Source organism: Opisthocomus hoazin, chromosome 26 (genome assembly GCF_030867145.1).
Source record: "Opisthocomus hoazin isolate bOpiHoa1 chromosome 26, bOpiHoa1.hap1, whole genome shotgun sequence".
Classification (NCBI taxonomy): domain Eukaryota; kingdom Metazoa; phylum Chordata; class Aves; order Opisthocomiformes; family Opisthocomidae; genus Opisthocomus; species Opisthocomus hoazin.
Window position 1 is genome coordinate 5,537,951 of NC_134439.1, and position 18,598 is coordinate 5,556,548.

Sequence of the window (18,598 nt, forward strand, 5' to 3'; positions counted from 1 at the left end):
CCCTGGGCAGCCTGGGCCAGGGCTCCGTCACCCTCAGAGGGAAGAAGTTCTTCCTCGGGTTCAGCTGGAGCTTCCTCTGCTTCAGTTTGTGCCCGTTGCCCCTTGTCCTGTCGCTGGGCACCACTGGAAAGAGTCTGGCCCCATCCTGACCCCCACCCTGCAGATATTTAGAGGCATTTCTAAGGTCCCCTCTCAGCCTTCTCTTCTCCAGGCTGAACAAGCCCAGCTCCCTCAGCCTCTCCTCGTAGGAGAGATGCTCCAGTCCCCTCCTCATCCTCGTAGCCCTGCGCTGGACTCTCTCTCTGCTGGTGCCGTGCGTCTTACCGGCCGGTGCCGGGGTCGTGATGCTGGGTCCCCTGGCGCAGTGGGCAGAGCCAGCGGCCGTCCTCACTGGCAGAGCTGCTCCCGCACACAGCAGTGGCTCCGCACGTCCAGCTACACCCCAGGAATTTTTATTTTCCTGTAAATAAATCTGTTTCCAGCGATATTTGGGATTGCGGTAAATAAACCCCACTTCCTTTCCGCCCGAGACGCCAGCAGCTCGCCGAGCCTTTCGCCTCCAGCCCTTCACCGCCGTGCTTGGCTCCTGCTGGTGCACCCCCGGCCCAGCACCACGGCTCGCACCGTGCCGGCTCGGGAGAGAAAGGACCCTCGGCGGCACACGCTGCACTGGATTTGCCTCTGGTGACTAAATTTATTTAGCAAGGAAAGCTGCCGGCTGCCTCCACGCCGGGCAGCCAGTTACAGTTAATAAAGTAGAACACATCTGTCACGTAATCCAGAAAACAACCTCGGGCAGTTACAACTAAAAAATAAAGTGGATTTGTTTAATTTAAAAGCTCAAAAATAACAAGCCATATGTTTTTTTCAACATGTAGTAAACACAAAAGCAATATAATCTATGATACAATGTACACTATACACAGGGGGGATGGTGGGCAGCACACGGGGGAGGAAAGGGGGCTGAAGTCCCAAAATTCAAAAGGAAACGCCACGTCACTTGGAAACAGAAAAGTGAGGAGAAAGAAATCATCGGAGAGAAAAACAGAAAAAAAAACCCCCTCTTAGTACTGGGAAAGAAACGTTAGGAGAAAAGGGGGGTGGGCAAGAAGATTGGCAGCATCTTACAGAGAAATTAAATAAAGATTAAAAAAAAGCACTCACAATACACAGTGTGTGTCATCGGGAGCGGGGAGCGTAAGGCAACGATCTCCATAGAAAAAAGGGACCTTCCAAAGGGGCTTATATAGATATTTATAGCTATTTATAGACTTTAAATATAAAGTAGGAATGTGCTGTGGAGCCTCTCCCGGCCCGCCGGCACCGGAGCGGGCAGTCTCCTCCATGCCCTGGCATTTGGCCAGGCTCCGGGCCACCCTGGGGGTCCGCAGGGCGGCTCGGCCCCTCGCACCCTTCGGCGAGGGCCTGGGTGGCGGGAGGAAGGGCAGGAGGGCGTCCCCCAGGGCCCCTCTCTGCGGCCAGGGACTCCGGCGTGCTGCGGCGTAGCAGGCTGGGCCCCGGCAGGCTCCGTGTGCGCGGCCAGGAGACGTGGGGGCAACTCCCGGTCCTACAAGTTCTTGGTGACCAGGTGGGTTTTATAGTGCTTCGTCAGGTGGTCGCTTCGCATGAAGCGCTTCTGGCACTGGGCGCACTCGAACCGCTTGTCGCCTGCGGGGAATCACAGAATCACAGCATGTTCGGGGTTGGCAGGGCCCTCTGTGGGTCCCCCAGCCCAACCCCCTGCCCAAGCAGGGTCACCCAGAGCAGGCTGCACAGCACCGCGTCCAGGCGGGGCTGGAATATCTCCAGAGAAGGAGACTCCACAGCCTCCCTGGGCAGCCTGGGCCAGGGCTCCGTCACCCTCAGACGGAAGAAGTTCTTCCTCGGGTTCAGCTGGAGCTTCCTCTGCTTCAGTTTGTGCCCGTTGCCCCTTGTCCTGTCGCTGGGCACCACTGCAAAGAGTCTGGCCCCGTCCTCCTGACACCCACCCTTGAGATATTTATAAGCATATATTAGGTCCCCTCGCAGCCTTCTCTTCTCCAGGCTGAACAAGCCCAGCTCCCTCAGCCTCTCCTTGTGGGAGAGATGCTCCAGCCCCTCCTCATCCTCGTAGCCCTCCGCTGGACTCTCTCCAGTAGCTCCTCATCTTTCTTGAACTGGGGAGCCCAGCACTGGACACAGCACTGCAGATGGGGCCTCACCAGGGCAGAGCAGAGGGGGAGGAGTACCTCCCTCGACCTGCTGGCCACACTCCTCCTAATACACCCCAGGATCCCATTGGCCTTCTTGGCACCCAGGGCACGCTGCTGGCTCATGGCCACCCTGTCACCCACCAGGACACCCAGGTCCCTCTCCGCAGAGCTGCTCTCCAGCAGGTCCGCCCCAAGCCTGTACTGGTGCCTGGGGGAAGAGTGGCAGCGTTCAGGGGGTGGGCAAGGCGGCGTGCCGCGGCGCCGGCACCCACCCGCTCGCATCCCTGCGCTCCCCACCCAGCCGCGGTTGGGGCAGCAGGGACCTCCCAGGGTGGCAGTGACACCCCCCGACACCTCCAGCACCTGGAGAGCCCTTCAGCAGCGCAGACCCCCCCCACCACGCTCCCCAGTGCCTCCCAGTAACCCAGCCAGATCGCAAGGGTGGCCCAAGACCACTCCAGCCCTCGGCTCTCGCACGGCTCGGACCCCCGGGCAGGAGGGAGGGAGGGGGCTGCAGACCTGTGTGTGTGCGAGCGTGCCGCTGCAGCTCGTCGCTGCGCGTGAAGCGCTTCCCGCAGAAGACCCAGTTGCAGACGAAAGGGCGTTCGCCCGTGTGCAAGCGCACGTGAGCACGCAGCAGCGAGGTCTTGCGGAAGGTCCTCCCGCACTCGGGGATGTGGCAGATGTGCTTCTTCTTCCCTGGGTCCCCCGGCCTGGCGAGGAAATCACAGAATCGTTAAGGTTGGAGAAGACCTCCAAGGTCACCAAGTCCAACCGTCACCCCATTGCCACCAACCATCACCCCATCGCCACCAACCATCACCCCATCGCCACCACGCCTGCTAGACCACATCCCAAACTGCCACATCCACACGTTTTTTGAACACCTTCATGGATGGGGACTCCACCATGTCCCCGGGCAGCCTGGTCCAACGCTTCACAACTCTTTCAGTAAAGAAATTTCTCCCAGTGTCCAAACCAAGCCTCGGAGACGGGTGCGGGTCCCGTGGGGCTGCCCCTCTCTCCTCCGTGCTCACCTCTTCTCCCCGTCCTTGCAGTTGGGGCAGGTACACGCCATCCGCCGCCTCTTCTCCCCCGGCTGAATCTCTCCCGACAGCGCTTGCTCCATCTGGAGCTGGATCTGGGTCGGGCTCAGGCCGCTGATGGTCAGGTTGTTGCCAGAGACGTTCTGCACAGTCAGCTGCTGCTGGCCTGGGGAGGAGAAGGGGGAGTCAGGCTCTGCCGCCCCGCGCCGCTGTCCGACGCCTCGGAACCCTCCGGAGCGCGGGACGGGACAGCCTTGGGCCTGCAGCCCCCCAGCCCCACATGCAGCAGTGCCACGGCCCCCTGCCCCGCCACGTGCTGGTCCCCAGGCGGGGCCGGTAAGTCCCTTTTTTTCTGAATATACTGTGCGGTTTTTCAAAGTTTTCGGTTCGACCCTTCGGGGTGGGGAAATGACCAAAGAGGAAACAAAAAAGAAACTTTGAAAAAACGTGCAATATATTGACCAAAAAAACGGGACTTACCCCAGACCCTAAGGGCCGCTCCACGCTCGGGTGCTCACGGCGGCGGCAGCCTGGGCCTTGCACAGCACCCGGCAGCCGTGACGGGGGCTGGAAAGAAGAAGATGGGGTCAGCGTCAGCAAGCGGGATCGCTGCTCTCGGGGCAGCGGGGAGGGAGGAGGAGGAGCGGGATGGGACGGGGGAGCGAATACGGGGTGATTGCAGGGAGGGAGGGTGGCATCGGGGCGCAGGCAGAGCAAAGGTCCCACGTCCACTGGGAAGCGCGAAGCCGAGGGTCGGGGCAGCTCCTTGGCCAGACACGCGGCCACAGGTCCCGGCTGAACCCAGGCTGAGACCCGACGTGGTTCGCTTCGCTCGCGGGCAGCGGCCAGCAGGTCCTGCCGGTCCCCCTCGCAGCCGGGGCTGCAGCAAGGCCCCCGCCAGCGCTGCGGCTGCAGCAACATCTGCCCATGGCATCTCCCCGACGCGCATGGCCGGCCCCGGGTTGACACGCGAAGCAGCAATTAAAAACCCCCTTAAAAAGCAACGCCAGCGAGGACGGCGGCCCGCTGCGGAGCACAAAACCACGCTGGCCCGCGTTTTATGCTGACACGGTTTAGTCAAGCAAGAAAGAACAGCTTCCGACTGCAAAACCGAGCCGGGACTCCTGCCGGTTCATGCCGAGGGAGAAACCACCGCCCGGCAGCAGGTCTTTCTGGATCAGAGAGCAGATAAACTTCCCTCAGACACAGCTCCCTCCCCTCGGCTCCCCAGCGACAGCCCACGCCACGGGGACCGGGCTGGGGAAGGTTTGCGGGGCAGGAGTGGAGGACGGAGCCACTGCCGGGACGCGTCTCTCCCGGCAGCGGGGAGATGACCGATGCGGGGACGGACGTGCACCAGGGCCATCTGCAGCTCACAGACCGTTCCACAGAATCACAGAATGTTCGGGGTTGGAAGGGACCTCTGTGGGTCACCCAGTCCAACCCCCCTGCCTCCAGCCACCAGCCAGGGCTGTCCTTGGCTTCAGGAAGACACTCGTCCCACGGATTCACTCTCAGGGAATGGTGATCCCTCGCTGCAGAGCTTGGAGGAGCACAGAGCTTGCGGGTGTGAAGGCAGCTCTCCTGGCTCAGCCAAGATTTGGAAACCCAGATCAGCGGCCTCTGCACCCAGGAGATGCGAGGGGAGATGTCCCAGCCCCAGGAGCTGGCAGTGCTACCGGTGGAGGGAAAACCCCGGTGCACCGCATCCCTCCGCCTGGGTGGGTCCCAGCTCTCTGGAAAAGAGCCACCCGCCTCACCCCAAGGGCCTGGGCACAGCTCAGCCTTCCCCCGCACGGAGCTCGGCAGCAAACGGAGCTGCGCTGGGCTCTCGGGCAGCCTCAGCCCCTGCGCTCGGCCTGACGCAGCTCGGCACGACCGCGCAGCCCGGTCCATCTCTGCCGACTGCCGTCCTCGACACAGCTCACCAGGACAGGCTGGGAAACACCCGGCAGAGCCACCAAAGTGACACCCAACAACACACCTGGGGCCTCCCGCTGCGACGGCAACTAGCGAAGCTGGTGACAAGTCAGCAGCACCGAGCCCCAGGGTACGGGGGATCTGCTGGCAAAGCGGCAAAGCCTGCTGCTAGCGGGGCGGGGGCTTCCTGCCCTCCGGACCGGCGAGCTGCCCACGTCCCGCTGTCCCTCCCGCCGTCCCTTCCACCGCAGAGCGCGGCGAGCCCACCTCCGGTGTTGGTGATGGTGACGGGCACGCCCTGGACTTGCACGCCGTTGATGTTGATGGTCTGCATGGCCTGCGCCGCGGCCGCCAGCTGAGCGGCGTTCAAGCTGATGATGCCTCCGGCCGGGGCGATCTTTGGCAGCGTGCGTTCCTTGCGCGTAGGCGGTTTCTTCCCGCCGGTCCCCGTGCCGGAGGTGCGGGACACGGGGCTGCTGCAAGAGGTTCCAGATGGAGCCACCGTCACGGCTGAGGCTTCCTGGAGCAGCACGGTCTGCAGCTCACCCGACGGCGTTTTGAAGTAGACCTGGTGGGAAGAGAAAAGAGGAATGAGAGCAGCCACGGTCACAGGGCAGACCCCGCTCCAGCACACCGGCTGCCCGCTCCACACAACCCAGGAGACCAGGCCTGCCATGAGCCAAAGAGCAGGAGAAGCTGCCCAAACATCTGAAGAGCAGAAGCTGCCCGAGCATGTGAAGAGCCTTTGCGGGCCTCCTGAAGAAGGTCCTGGCATTGCACAGCAGCAAAGGGCCGCCTCGGCCTTGGAGCGTGGTGTCCAAAGGCAACACTAAAGAGCCAGGCCCGCAGGCTGTGAGCGCCGCTCCCCCACCTCCCTCCGTCTCCCCCAAGCCTCTGAGCAGGCTGGCTCATCCCAACCCGCGCTGGCGGCACAGCAGAGGTTTCGAGGACACTGTGCTCCTACCAGCCCCGTAAACGCAGGTGGCCAGCAAGAGAGGCTTCACAGAGCCCTGCCAAGGGAACAGTTACGCTCCCAACCCTTCCTAGACATCAGAGAATCCACACAAGTGATGCCTAAACTGGATGCCAAGTTGAGGCTGTCTGGTGGCTCACAAAACACTTCAGGTTTCTAAAGCCTGGGTGAGGGCTGGGAAGAGAAACAGGGCAGGAGGCCCTTGCAGGACACAGGAGGTGGTACCTGGGTAGGAGTGGGTTCCGCCGCCTGGATCTGGAAGTTCTGGGAGGATTTCTGGGGGACGGTGGGGAGCGTGGCGGAGGCGGCCTGGACCACGCGCAGGGCCTGCTGCGGGATCTGCACCACCTGCGACTCCTGCTTGGGCTGCACCACCTGCACCTGCTGCACCACGGCCGGCTGGCCCGAGCCCGGGCTCTGCACGATGAGCAGGTTGTTGCCCGCCTGGATGATGTTCTCCGCCGTCGTCTCTATCAACACCGTCTCCACCTGCTCGGCCACAGCCACGGCGGCGGGCTGGGCGGGAGACACGGCTTTCTTTCGAGTCTTTTTGCCGGGCTTCGAGGGGCTCTCTGCAAGGATCTGAGCCTGCGCGCCCGGCTCAGCGGCGTTCACCAGGTTGTTCACGGGCAGGGTGAGAGTCACGTTGCTGCCGCCGGCCAACTTGACCACGTTGCTCGCGCCCTGCGCCGGGGAAGCTCCCCCCTTCTGCGCCGGAGCCGGTTTGATGGGCACAGGCTTGTGAGAGGAAGAGGAAGGAGTGAGGATCGCTTGATTCGTGCCCGGAATAATCTGGATCTGGTTGGTGAGGTTGGGCTGGACCTGGATGGTCTGTCCCCCCGCGGCCTGGAGCTGCGGCACCGCCTGGTACTGGACGTTGGCGGACGAGCGGGTGCCCTTGTTGATGACGGCCGGGTTCTGAATGGCAAAAACCAGCTGCCCCCCAGGGTAGGAGGCGCCGACCTGCGAGCCCTGGATCTGGAAGAGGTTCCCTTTCGACGACAGGATCCCAAAGCTGTTCTTCCCGGAGCCCAGAGGGAGAGGAGCAGGTTTGATGGGGACGAGTTTGCGAGGCGTTGGCTGAGGAGGGGCAGGAGGAGTCACGGCGGCTTCCACTGCAGGGGGACCGATTTTGCTACATGTCGCAGCGAGGAGGGCGAGAGGAGACGGCTGGGAGTCCTGGGGAGCGGGGAGGAGATGGGAAAGTTAGGGACAGAGGCTTGTGCCAAGCGTCTGGAGATCAAGTCAGCAAAGGAAAGGGTACACGCTATTGAGAGCAATGCCAACGAGACGTCCCTTATTAAGGAAACTGCTTAATTACCCACACCACGTGTCCCTCTAGCTCACCCTCGTCACGCTACTTCCAGCCATCAGGATGGCGACTGCCTTTTAATCGTGCACCTACGTTCTCACGACCTCTACAGAACTGCAAACACCCTGCAAGCCTGCTGGCATTTACACCCATTGCACACACCCTGGAGCGTTCCGCGTAGTTTTAATTCCCAGACCACCCCATGATACCAGCTGCTAACCCATCCCAAGAGATCCTTCAGGAAAACACAGCACGGGGAGGAGAAACACCTCTCCGGAAGAGCTGGCGTCGGGGCTGGGAACGAGTCCAGAGCGTGGCTCCCCGACTCGTCCCACAACCAGCCCCACTCCTGACGCGGCAACGCTGGCTACGGCGGAGGCAGGAGGGGCCGAAGGATGCGGCGTTTGCTGTCCTGCGCCCCAGGACGCGTCCCTCCGCCCTGGCGAGGAGCTGGAGCCCACCGAGACCCCCCGACTCACCTGGGCAGTGGAGGCGGCGGGCTGCAGGTATTCACTGGGGCTGACGGCAGCAGTCGCAGCCATGCTGTCTCTTGATCTGCGAGGAGGAAGCAGAGACACGGAGGAGTGAGACCAGCAGCGAGGGCCGAGACCACAACTCCTCACTGCACCCAGCCCGCGGCCCCGATGCCCGAGGGACTCTCCCGGTGTCTCCCTGGATCCCCCAAAACATCACAGCTCGCCCACACGCCTTCAGCGGGGGGGCTGCAAAGGGGCGAGAGAATTCTCACCATCTCATCACCCTCTCCCACGCTCCCCTTTGCTCGCCACCAAAGGGAAATGCCAGTTACGGTGGGCAACCCACCTGCACCCCAGCACAGCCTGGACCTGAAGTCACAGCCCCCCCGGCCGAGAGACCCTCGCTGCCCCGTGGACCCCCCTCGCTCCAAGCAGAGGCAGGCGTGCCCAGCGAGCCGACGGCCTCCCGGCTCCCAGCTCACGCTGCCTCCCTGCCGCTTGTTTTTCTAACTTTGGGAATCTCAAAGGACAGAGTTTTGGTACAGAATCGTTGTTTTTCAAGGCTGGAAAAATATTGTTTCAATTATTTTGGTATGTTTGTCGGTGCTGAGGGTTTGCAAGTCGTTATGTAATTAAAAGGTCACTTTGGGGAACAGAAAAAAAAAAAAGCTGTCGCTGGCTGGCAGCGGGACCTCGGGAGGCTGAGAAAAGCCGTCGGGAGCCAGGAGGAGAGCGGCAGCAGGTGGAACACGAAGGGGAGGAGGTGCCTGCGGGAGTCAGGGCCATGGAGCCCACAGCTTCGACGGGATCCGCACGCCGGGGAGGGGAGAAAGGCGAAGCTTCGGCGGAGGAGCCGGTCGCTCGGCAGGCTGAGACGAGGCCGGGACACCCCGAGGGCGTGCGATCCACCACCCCCGCGGCTCTGCTGCCTTCCTCGGGAGTCTGCCACCGCCGACGCTCATCGCTTCTGCTGCCCCGAACGCCGCAGAGCAGTAACACCGAGGCTGAGGCCGCTCTGGCCGCTGGGGCAGCTACAACAGCTTCGTTTTAAACATTTACTATGGCAAAGCCAGGGAAAGCGACTCCTAAATCCTCACAATCGGCTAAATCTTTTGTTCTGGACTAGAAAGATATTTCATCCTCGAATTTCCTCTGGCCAACTCCCCAATCGCCCCCATCCAGCAGTCGCTGTGTGGCTCAATAGCGTGACATTGAGTGCCAGGGAGAACCTGTCTGTGCTCGAACGCTCTTCGCTCCCGCTGCTGACAACGTGCCGGCTTCAACCGGGGAGTGACGGCCACCCGAGGAGCACGGATGCTCGGCGTTTACTCAAACGCAGCCTCTGCGCAGGCGAGCCGACGGGAAGCCAGCGCTGTGGTATTTAGAGACGCCTGGACTGCAAGAGCGATGGGCAGCACCGGCCGAGGATGAGTAGCTCGATGAAGACACGAAGCCCTGGCTGGCTGAAAACACACCACACCAGCCCAAAACACGAACTGTCGCGGCAGCGCGGCGAGCGGCTTTTTGCTGCTCACAGGGCCCGGGCGAGAACGGCGTCCCAGGCCGCGGCAGCGCGCGGGTCTCTGGCTCCGGGTGGGCGATGTCAAGATCTGGCATGGGCAGAGCCACTTTTGAACAACCTCACACTCCAGCCCGGGAGCTGCAGGAGATGCAGGGTCAGACAAGGGACCACACGGATGGGGAAAACCAGGCGTGGGGTTTGTTTCATAGGGAGCGAACTCTGCGTTCCGCAGCCCAGCGTGGCACAGGCTCAGCAGCGTCTCTCGCAGCGGAGCGAGCACAGGCAGGCTGAGGGCGACGCGGCCAGCACCCAGCCTTGGGAAGGGCAAACTTGGCTTTGCTCGAAGCATCACCCGCTGCCAGGACGTGGCGGCAGGAGCCCCGGCCAAAAGGCACAGCTGCATCGGGAAAATCCAGGGGTTGTTTAGACACTGTCAGCTATCCGGGACGGCGCAGGAGGTGAACACATTGCTGCCCAACGCAAGGGCCGGTCGTCACATCTTAATGCTGAGGGTGACGGAGCCCTGGCCCAGGCTGCCCAGGGAGGCTGTGGAGTCTCCTTCTCTGGAGATATTCCAGCCCCGCCTGGACGCGGTGCTGTGCAGCCTGCTCTGGGTGACCCTGCTTGGGCAGGGGGCTGGGCTGGGTGACCCACAGAGGGCCCCCCCAACCCCGAACATTCTGTGATTCTGTGAACGCAGCCAAAGGCTGGGAGAAAAGTCCTCGAGGTAATCGAGATGCAGCCGACGCTCGCATAAATCCAGAGATGAAGGCCCCCAGCTCCGCCGGCACCCCTCGGACCCGGACAGACGTCTCCTCCCCGGGAACGCCAAGCCTTTCACCAGACAGAAAGCTGCTTAGAAACCAAGCGGCCGGGCCCCGGGCCAAGTCCCCAGGGAGCCCGCTTCCCCACGGCAGGCAGCTCGGCCCGCACCAGCACGGGCTCCACGGCTCCTCTCGAGGCACCACGCGGGCTCTTTCACAGCCCCGCTGCGACCGAGCGCATAAATCCCCGGGAAGCGTCAGGTCAGAGTCCCAGGCGCCCGGGATGGCACCGCAGGGAAATCGCTCGCCCCGTTCCTCAGCGAAGGGCATCCACTCCCTGGAAGCCACCGGCTGCCGCTCGCTGTGGCAACCTCCTGGAGACGAGAGCATCAGACGCTCGCACCCAGCGAGCTGGCCCGTGATAAAAGGACGCTTTCTTCCCAGAAAGCCGGGAGCTTGTACGGCTGCCTGAGTCCAACGGCTGCACCCTCCCTTTCAGCAGAATTAGGGCACTGCTGAGGATTAACAGCCCTGACTACAAATAAGAGCAATGCTGAGCTGGCCAGAAAGAGAGACACATACCAGGGGAGATCCCATGAGCCCGAGCAAATAAATAAGGATAATGACTGGGGGAGCAGCCCTGCGCCGCCGCCGTCGCACTGTAATCCCTCCGCGAGTTTCTCACTTGTACAATTTACGCCCGAGTCCAGCAGCGACAGTTTCGCATCCTGAGGGTGTAACGCGGTACAAACCGACGTCCAGCACGGTGAAACCAGGCGGGTACCAAAGCGCACGGCTTCACTGCCCGCGTGTTCGCCCAGGCCAGGACCGGGAGCGGGACGGTCGCTGCCTGTGGGAACCATCTCTGGACCTGCCCTGGGGGATACGGACCCCGCCGAGGGGCACGAGCCCCCCTCCAGCACCCTCCCACAGACCCGCGCCACGGAACGGCCGCCCGCTCTGCGTTACACACTTATTCACACCGCACAAAGGCTTTGCTGAGCAGCTTGGGTCCAGTCTGCCCTTCTGTGAACCCCCAGCCAAGCCTCACGTGGAAGAGGACTCTGCCTTAAGGCAATTAGAGGGCACCGATTCATAAAATTCATTTCTCTCTGGCCACCTCCTCCCTTTTCTGCTTGTCACAAGGGCAGTTTTGTAAGGAAAGCATCTCCCTGCAGACTGGAAACAGCAGCCTCCTCACCCCTTGCCTGCCTTCACCCGTGTAAAAGGACAAAGCAACCAAAAACTCAGCGATTTTGGGCCCGAGAACTGTTTCCCTTATTACTTCCCTCAAACGAGCACAGCCAGGCTGCATGCCTGCCCCAGGACACACAGACCAAGCACCTGCGTCCCAACCGACTGTCCGGACACCCTGCCGTCTGCCCCAAGGAGCTCTTGGAGCCCGTCGTGACCTCACGGCACATGGGGAAAAAAAAAAAACCAACTCCGCAGGACTCGAGCGACGGAGCTGTAGGAAGAGAAAACTCACCAACCGCGCCAGGCCGTGAGACCCCATGTCCAGCCGGAGGAAACGCCTGCTAGCAGCCAGCTGGACCGCTCACACCAGCACGATTGGTAGGTTTGCTCAGGGGCGGCTCCTTCGCTTCTCACAAGAATTTATTTACTTTGGAAACTCTGCCATTATCTTCAATATTCTACGAGAGATATAAAGGGGACAGGTGTTGGTGGTTGGTTTGTTTTTTTTCCTTCCCAACCAGGAGCTGCCAGGCAGTCCTCCGCAGGACCTCCGGCTTCCAGCTCAGCCGAGGAGCCCGCGACAAACGCAGCCGAGCAGGAACCCGCCAGGCCTCAGAGCCACAACCAGCGCCCCGTCCTGCCGCTCGAGCACTTCCCCGCAGCCACAGAACTCCCTCTCGAGGGCTCTGCAGAAGTTCTGTACATATCAGACCACGACTTCAAGCCCTGTCACCACGACAGCCTTGTTACCGTCTCACAGCCCCCCTCCGAGAGCTGAAACACCGCAGCGGCTACAGACCGGGCACGAGCCGTCAGCCCAGGTACCCCAGCTGCAGGGGAGCCTCCGCTCCCCGCAACGCCCTTCCCGTCCGCCCCATGGACCGTTGTCTGGGGGGGTGAACACGACCCTAACCTCCAGCTCTGGGTTTAAGCCAACGGACACGCCTGATCTGAGTTCCTGTGGTTTTGATTAGCACGTTGAGCGTGAAGGTGAATCAGAGTCCCCGAAAATCACAGAATCCCAGCATGGCTGGGGTTGGCAGGGACCTCTGTGGGTCCCCCAGCCCAACCCCCTGCCCAAGCAGGGTCACCCACAGCAGGCTGCACAGCACCGCGGCCAGGCGGGGCTGGAATATCTCCAGAGAAGGAGACTCCACAGCCTCCCTGGGCAGCCTGGGCCAGGGCTCCGTCACCCTCAGAGGGAAGAAGTTCTTCCTCGTGTTCAGCTGGAGCTTCCTCTGCTTCACTTTGTGCACGTTGCCCCTTGTCCTGTCGCTGGGCACCACTGGAAAGAGTCTGGCCCCATCCTCCTGACCCCCACCCTGCAGATATTTATAAGCATTTATTAGGTCCCCTCGCAGCCTTCCTCAACAACTGCAAAAAACCGCTCAGGATTATGAAGCTAAGCGCAGTCAGAGGGGAAGAAACCCACACCGATGGTAGCAGCCCCACTTGTTTGTCGGGACCGTAAGCGGGCAGAACGGAGCTCACACACCTGCGTATTTACATACTAACGGCAGGAAATCCAGCAGCGGCTTAGAATAAACCGGCCAGGAGTTCTGTTGCCGTTGTTTTAACTCCCGGTGGGACTCCGACACGCCCGTGGCATCAGGACCTGTCCGCTCCTTCCCTGCTCCCGGGCAGCCCTGGCTGCAGGCGAGGAGGAGGAGGAGGAGGAGAAGCAGCCGACATCGAGCGAGCTGGGACGGTTTTGAGGCGCGGGAGCAGCCGGATCGCGGGGCGACCTCAAGCAGGGAGAGGCCCCGGGGGAAACTTCCAGCAGCGTCAACCCGCGGCCCCCGGTGCAGCCCGAGATCCCGCTGCCCTGCGCAGCCCCCGGGACCGACCCCTCGGCCTTTACCCCGCCCGCCCCGGGAGGGCTCCCCCGGTACCGCCAGCGCCCGAGGGCAGCGAGGCCGAACCCCGCTCCGCGCCCCGGGGGTGGGGAAAGGGACGGGGCCGAACCCCCTCCCCCATAGATCCCCTCCCCCCAATAGACACCCCCCCCCCATAAACTGGGCCGGTTTCCGCTCCGAGCCCCCACGCGTGGGGAGCCCCCCGGCCCCCAGGACCCCGTAGCAGCCCGGGCACCCCCGGGCCTCCGGGACCGGGCACCGGGGGACCCCACCACCGCCCGGGCCCCCCGCTACGTACCGGGGCGCCCCCCCGCACGGCCCCGACCCCGGGGCCGCCCCGCACGCCCCTCCCGGCGGCGGCGGTCCCCGGGGAGGCGGGCCGAGGTAGCGGGCCCGCCCCCGACCGGGCCCCGGCCCCGGAAGCGCCGCCCGCCCGCCCGGCGCTCGGAGAGGGCGGGCCGGGGGAGGCCGCACGCCCCTTCCGGGCCCGGCGACACCACCGCTGCCGCCCCCCGCGCCTCCGCCCCCCGCTCCGGCGCTCCCACCCCCGCCGCGGGCCCGCACAAACCGGCCGGAGCGGCGGTGACGGCGGCTCCGACCCCCTCACGGCGCCATCTTCCTCCTCCGGGGCCGCCCGGGCACCGCCCTGCGTGACCCGCCCCTTCGACGGCCTCCTGACCAATCTCCGTCCGGTTTGCCGGCGCGTTGGCCAACCGAAGGCCAGATACTTTACCGTCGGCCAATCCGCCGCCTCTTTCAGCTTGATGGGCAGCTCCGTCGAGCAATAGGACTCCTGATGGAGTGACAATTCCGCCAATGGACGCGTGCCTCCGGGGTGACGGACGGAAGCAGAGACCCAATGGGATGGCAGATCTGTGATTGACAGCGCAACTGGCTAATGGGAACAAGGCCAGGCCGTCCCATCCGCTGACTGATTGACAAGCCTTCAAGGCGGGGGAGGCGGACTTCCTCGTGGGCGGGACCCACCCCAAATCGGTTGGTCGCCATCACTTTGATTGACACGCCGAGAAGACAATGGGAGACGCGAGTCGGCTGAGCTCTTCCTGTGATTGGCCGCGCGTCTGGGAGGGGGAGGGGGCAGGTCTGAAACGGTGAAGCCTGATGACGGCAGCGGGGTCCCCGCGGGGGCGGGGAGTCCCGGGGATCCCCGAAGGGGGGGGGTCGGGTCTCGGCCCCCGGGGGTGTCCCCGGTGCTGTCCCCCTCCCCCCAAGCCCCGGGGCGGGCAGGGCCTTCCGGGGCCGAGCCCTGGCCGCGCCCCCTCCCGCCCCCCGGATGGGGAAACTGAGGCACCGGAGCCCCCCCTCCCCGGGCTGGCGCCGTCCCCGTCCCCTCGGGGCTCCCCGGGGCAGAAAAGCGCGGGGGGGGGGGGGGGGGCGGGGGTGACCCCAGCCCCTCCGCTCCCGACGGCCCTCACCTCCCCCGGGGATTTGGGGGGCGGGGGGGTCGGGGTGCCCCCGTCCCCTCGCAGGGCTCGGGCTGGCCCGGAGGGGCTCGGGATCCCCAGCGGCTCCGACACCCCCCCCCCCCCCCCCATCCCCATCCCCCGGCTCCCCCCGCCCCGCCGCAGCCGAGGGGCCGCCTTGGGGAGGGGGGGCGGGGGTCCCCGGCAGCCCCCCCGCCCCCGGCCCCGGGGTGCCCGGCCGGCTCCAGCCCCCACGGCCCCGGCACCTCCTACTGGAGCCAAATAATTGCCCGGTGCTTTGTTGTGCGGTGTCTATGGCCCCGGGGCCTCCATTTGTGGGAACTCGCTGCGGCGAGTGCCTCCCTTTTAATTACCTCCCCTCCCCCCCCCGCCCCGGCTTACTCACCGCCCGGCACCCGGCGCCACCGACCCCCGCCTCGGCCCCCCCCCCCCCCAACCACGCTGCGGGGTCCCGGAGGGGCACCCCAGGGGTCCCCGGGCCGCCCCGGGCCGGGCAGAGCAGCCCCGGTGCCCATCACGCTGTGGGGCGAGGGTGGGTGCCCCGGGGTGGGGGAGGTCCCCTGGGTGGGGGGATTCCCTGGGTGGGGAGGTCCCCTGGGTGAGAGGGTCCCCTGGGTGGAGGGGTTCGCTGGGTGGGGGGGTCCCCTGGGTGGGGGCGTCCCTTGGGTGAGGGAGTCCCCTGGGTGGGGGGGTTGCCTGGGTGGGGCGCACCCTCAGGACCCAGCTCCGGCCAAGGGTGCGGGAGGGACCTCGGTGATGGCTGCCGCGTGCCAGGGGACACGGGGACACGGGGACACGGGGCCGTGCACGTGTGTGACGCGGCTGCGACGCGTGCTGCCTGCCCCGTCCCCCCGCGCTGACCCTGCACCCCGCAGCGGGACCCTGTCGGGGGATCCCACCCTGGGGTCCGGCATCGCCGCCCGCCGTGGAGGGGACCCCGGTGCGGGGGTCCCCGCGGGCTCAGCCCGCAGCCAGCTGTGCCGGGGCGAGGGAGGGGACTGGGCGCGGGGTCAGCCCACGGAGGGACCCTGGGCGGGTGGCGGGATGCAGCGGGGCCCAGGGCCACCGGTGCCCGAGGGCCACGGCCTGGCCAGGTGCCCACACGGCCTCGGCTCCGCTCCCGGCGCTCCCATCCCAGCTGCCCGGCGAGTCCCAGCCTGCTGCTCCCTGCCTCAGTTTCCCCAGGCGGGCGGTGACGCCGGCTGTCGGCTGCGAGCCCGGCGCAGACGCGAGCGCAGGCACGATCGCTGTCACCGTCCCTGGGAAAGGGCCATCGCCACGGCCTCAGCCACGTCACCTCCGTGGCGGGACGGGGACAGGGGCTTGTGCGGCGAGGCTGGGACGGGGACATGGGGACAGGGGTCTGCAGCGAGGCAGGGGATGGGGACACCCAGGTCAGCGCAGCAAGGCTGGGGTGGGGACATGGGGACAGGGGTCTGGGAAGCGAGACAGGGGATGGGGACGTGGGGACAGGGGTCTGCAGCGAGGCAGGGGACAGGGACATGGGGACAGGGGTCTGCAACGAGGCAGGGGACAGGGACACGCAGGTCAGCACAGCGAGGCAGGGGACGGGGACGTGGGGACAGGGGTCTGTGCAGCGAGGCAGGGGACGGGGACTCGGGTTGGCACAGCATGGCTGGGATGGGGAGGTGGGGACACAGGGACACAGGTCCACCCAGTGAGGCTGGGCTGGGGGCACAGGCAGGGCTGGGGGAACCGGTGTGCGCAGCAAGGCAGGGGACAGGGACACACAGGTTGGCGCAGCAAGGCTGGGATGGGGCTAAGGGGACACGGGGACACGGGGACACAGGATCATGGGGACATGGGGACACAGGTCCATCAGCGAGGCAGGGATCCGTGCAGAGCCAGGCAGCACCGGGAGGCCCCAGAGGACCCGGAGCCATGACACGGGGCGAGGGCACTCTGTCCCCTGCGGTCCCCAAGCCCCCGCCACCCACCCAGCGCCCGGGGCCAGCTGGATGCGCCCCGGCGCGGGAAGCGTGCCCAAGCCCACGCTCGGTGACAGCAACCACGGCCCCTCCTTGGCTGCCAGCCCGTCCCCGCGCCCGCCGTGCTCGTTAGCCGCTCCCCACGGTTTCTGCAGAGCATTAGGACGTGGGTTTGCGGGGGGCTCTTCCCGGGGCGCAGCAAGCTGGGGGGGGACGGTGCTGTCACCGCTGCCTCCCGTCCCTTGGGTCCTACTGGGCGCAGAGGGGCCCCCGCGCTGTCCCCCAGGCCCCGCGGGCCACCGGGCATGGGGATGGGCTGGGGCGGTCTGGGGTCCCCTGTTAGCCCCAGCCCCGAGGGGGTCCCAGCACGGCCCCGCGCTGGGGGAAGGTGGCGGGGCCACGGCCGGGTGGGCTCTGTCCCCAGTGCAATTCTTGGCCCTGTCCCCGGCGCGGCCACGTGTCCCCGTCCCTGGCGCAGCCACATGTTCCTGTTCCCACTGCGGCCGCATGTCCCCACGCCTGGTGCAGCGCTCTGTCCCTGTCCCCAGTCTGGCCACGTGTCCCTGTCCCCAGTACAGCCCAGTGTCCTGTCCATCGTGCAGCTGCATGTGCCTGTCCCTGCTCCATCCGTGTGTCCCATCCCTGGTCCATCTGTGTGTCCCATCCTTGGTGCAGCTGCCTATCCCTGTCCCTGGTGCATCCGTGTGTTCCATCCCTGGTCCATCCATGTGTCCTGTCCCTGATGCATCCATGTGTCCCTGTCCTGGGTCCATCCATACATCCCATCCCTGCTGCAGCCACATGTCCCTATCCCCAGTGCATCCATGTGTTCCAGCCCCCGTACAGCCATGTGTCCCTGCCCCCGGTGCATCCGTGTGTCCCATCCCTGGTGCAGTCACGTGTCCCCAGTGCATCCGTGTGTCCCGTCCCTTGTCCATCCATGCGTCCCATCCCTCGTCCATCTGTGTGTCCCAACCCCAGTGCAGCCATATGTCCCATCCCTGGTCCATCCACGTGTCCCATCCCTGGTCCATCCATGTGTCCCAACACCAGTGCAGCCATGTGTCCCTGGTGCATTCATGTGTCCCATCCCTGATCCATCCGTGTGTCCCACCCCTGGTGCAGCCACGTGTCCCTGGTGCATTCATGTGTATCCCATCCCTGGTCTGTCCGTGTGTCCCAACCCCAGTGCAGCTGCATGTCTCACCCCTGGTCCATCCGCGTGTCCCATCCCTGGTCCATCCGTCTGTCCCATCCCTGGTCCATCCATGTGTCCCAATCCCAGTCCATCCACGTGTCCCACCCCTCGTCCATCCGTCTGTCCCATCCCTGGTCCATCCATGTGTCCCAACCTCAGTGCAGCTGGGTGTCCCACCCCTGGTCCATCCATGTGTCCCAACCCCGGTGCAGCCGCGTGTCCCTGTCCCCAGTCCATCCAGGTGTCCCATCCCTGGTTCACCTGCGTGTCCCATCCCTGGTCCATCCATGTGTCCCAGTCCCAGTCCAGCCACATGTCCCATCTCTGGTCCATCCATGCGTCCCAACCCCGGCTCAGCCGCGTGTCCCTGTCCCTGTTTCGGCTGCGTGTCCCCTCCCCCGTGCATCCACGTGCCCCGTTCCCAGCGCACGATGCCGGGCGCTCCCCGCCGCCGTGCCAGGCAGGTTTCCCCACGCGATGACTGACAGCCGGGCCGGTCGGGCGCAGATAGGCAGGGAGATTACACGGGACTAATTAAAAGCCGTCTTTAAAACTACAACCGAGCCCGTCAGCTCCCATCGCCACGTCGCAGAGGTCGAGTCCCGACAGTAATTCCTCTTCTCGGTGAGAAACGCTCCCTTGGGGCACGCTGCGATCTGGCACGCACCGCGGGCAGGGGAAGCCCGTCGCGATAATCCCGGTAGATATCTCTGCCAGGCAGGCAGGTGCCCTGCCTTCAGCTTGTCCC

General features: G+C 64.8%; 1 protein-coding gene across 3 annotated transcripts; it reads right to left on the bottom strand.

Moving 5' to 3' along the window:
• Positions 1-684: 684 nt before the first annotated feature.
• Positions 685-13,899, bottom strand: SP2 (Sp2 transcription factor). 3 transcript variants are annotated; one of them, XM_075443658.1, is made up of 8 exons: positions 13,557-13,604; positions 11,695-11,860; positions 7,923-7,998; positions 6,357-7,310; positions 5,426-5,726; positions 3,230-3,404; positions 2,712-2,905; positions 685-1,668 (listed from the first exon to the last, which is right to left on the bottom strand). In XM_075443658.1, exons 3-8 carry the CDS (start codon positions 7,983-7,985, stop codon positions 1,568-1,570), a joined length of 1,788 nt encoding a protein of 595 aa, XP_075299773.1. In that variant the 5' UTR covers positions 7,986-7,998; positions 11,695-11,860; positions 13,557-13,604; the 3' UTR covers positions 685-1,567. The 3 variants fall into 3 exon arrangements, with proteins under 3 accessions (XP_075299773.1, XP_075299771.1, XP_075299772.1); XM_075443656.1 differs by lacking the exons at positions 11,695-11,860; positions 13,557-13,604 and adding an exon at positions 13,827-13,899; XM_075443657.1 differs by lacking the exon at positions 11,695-11,860 and having other exon boundaries at positions 13,557-13,622.
• Between the last annotated feature and the right edge of the window lie 4,699 nt (positions 13,900-18,598).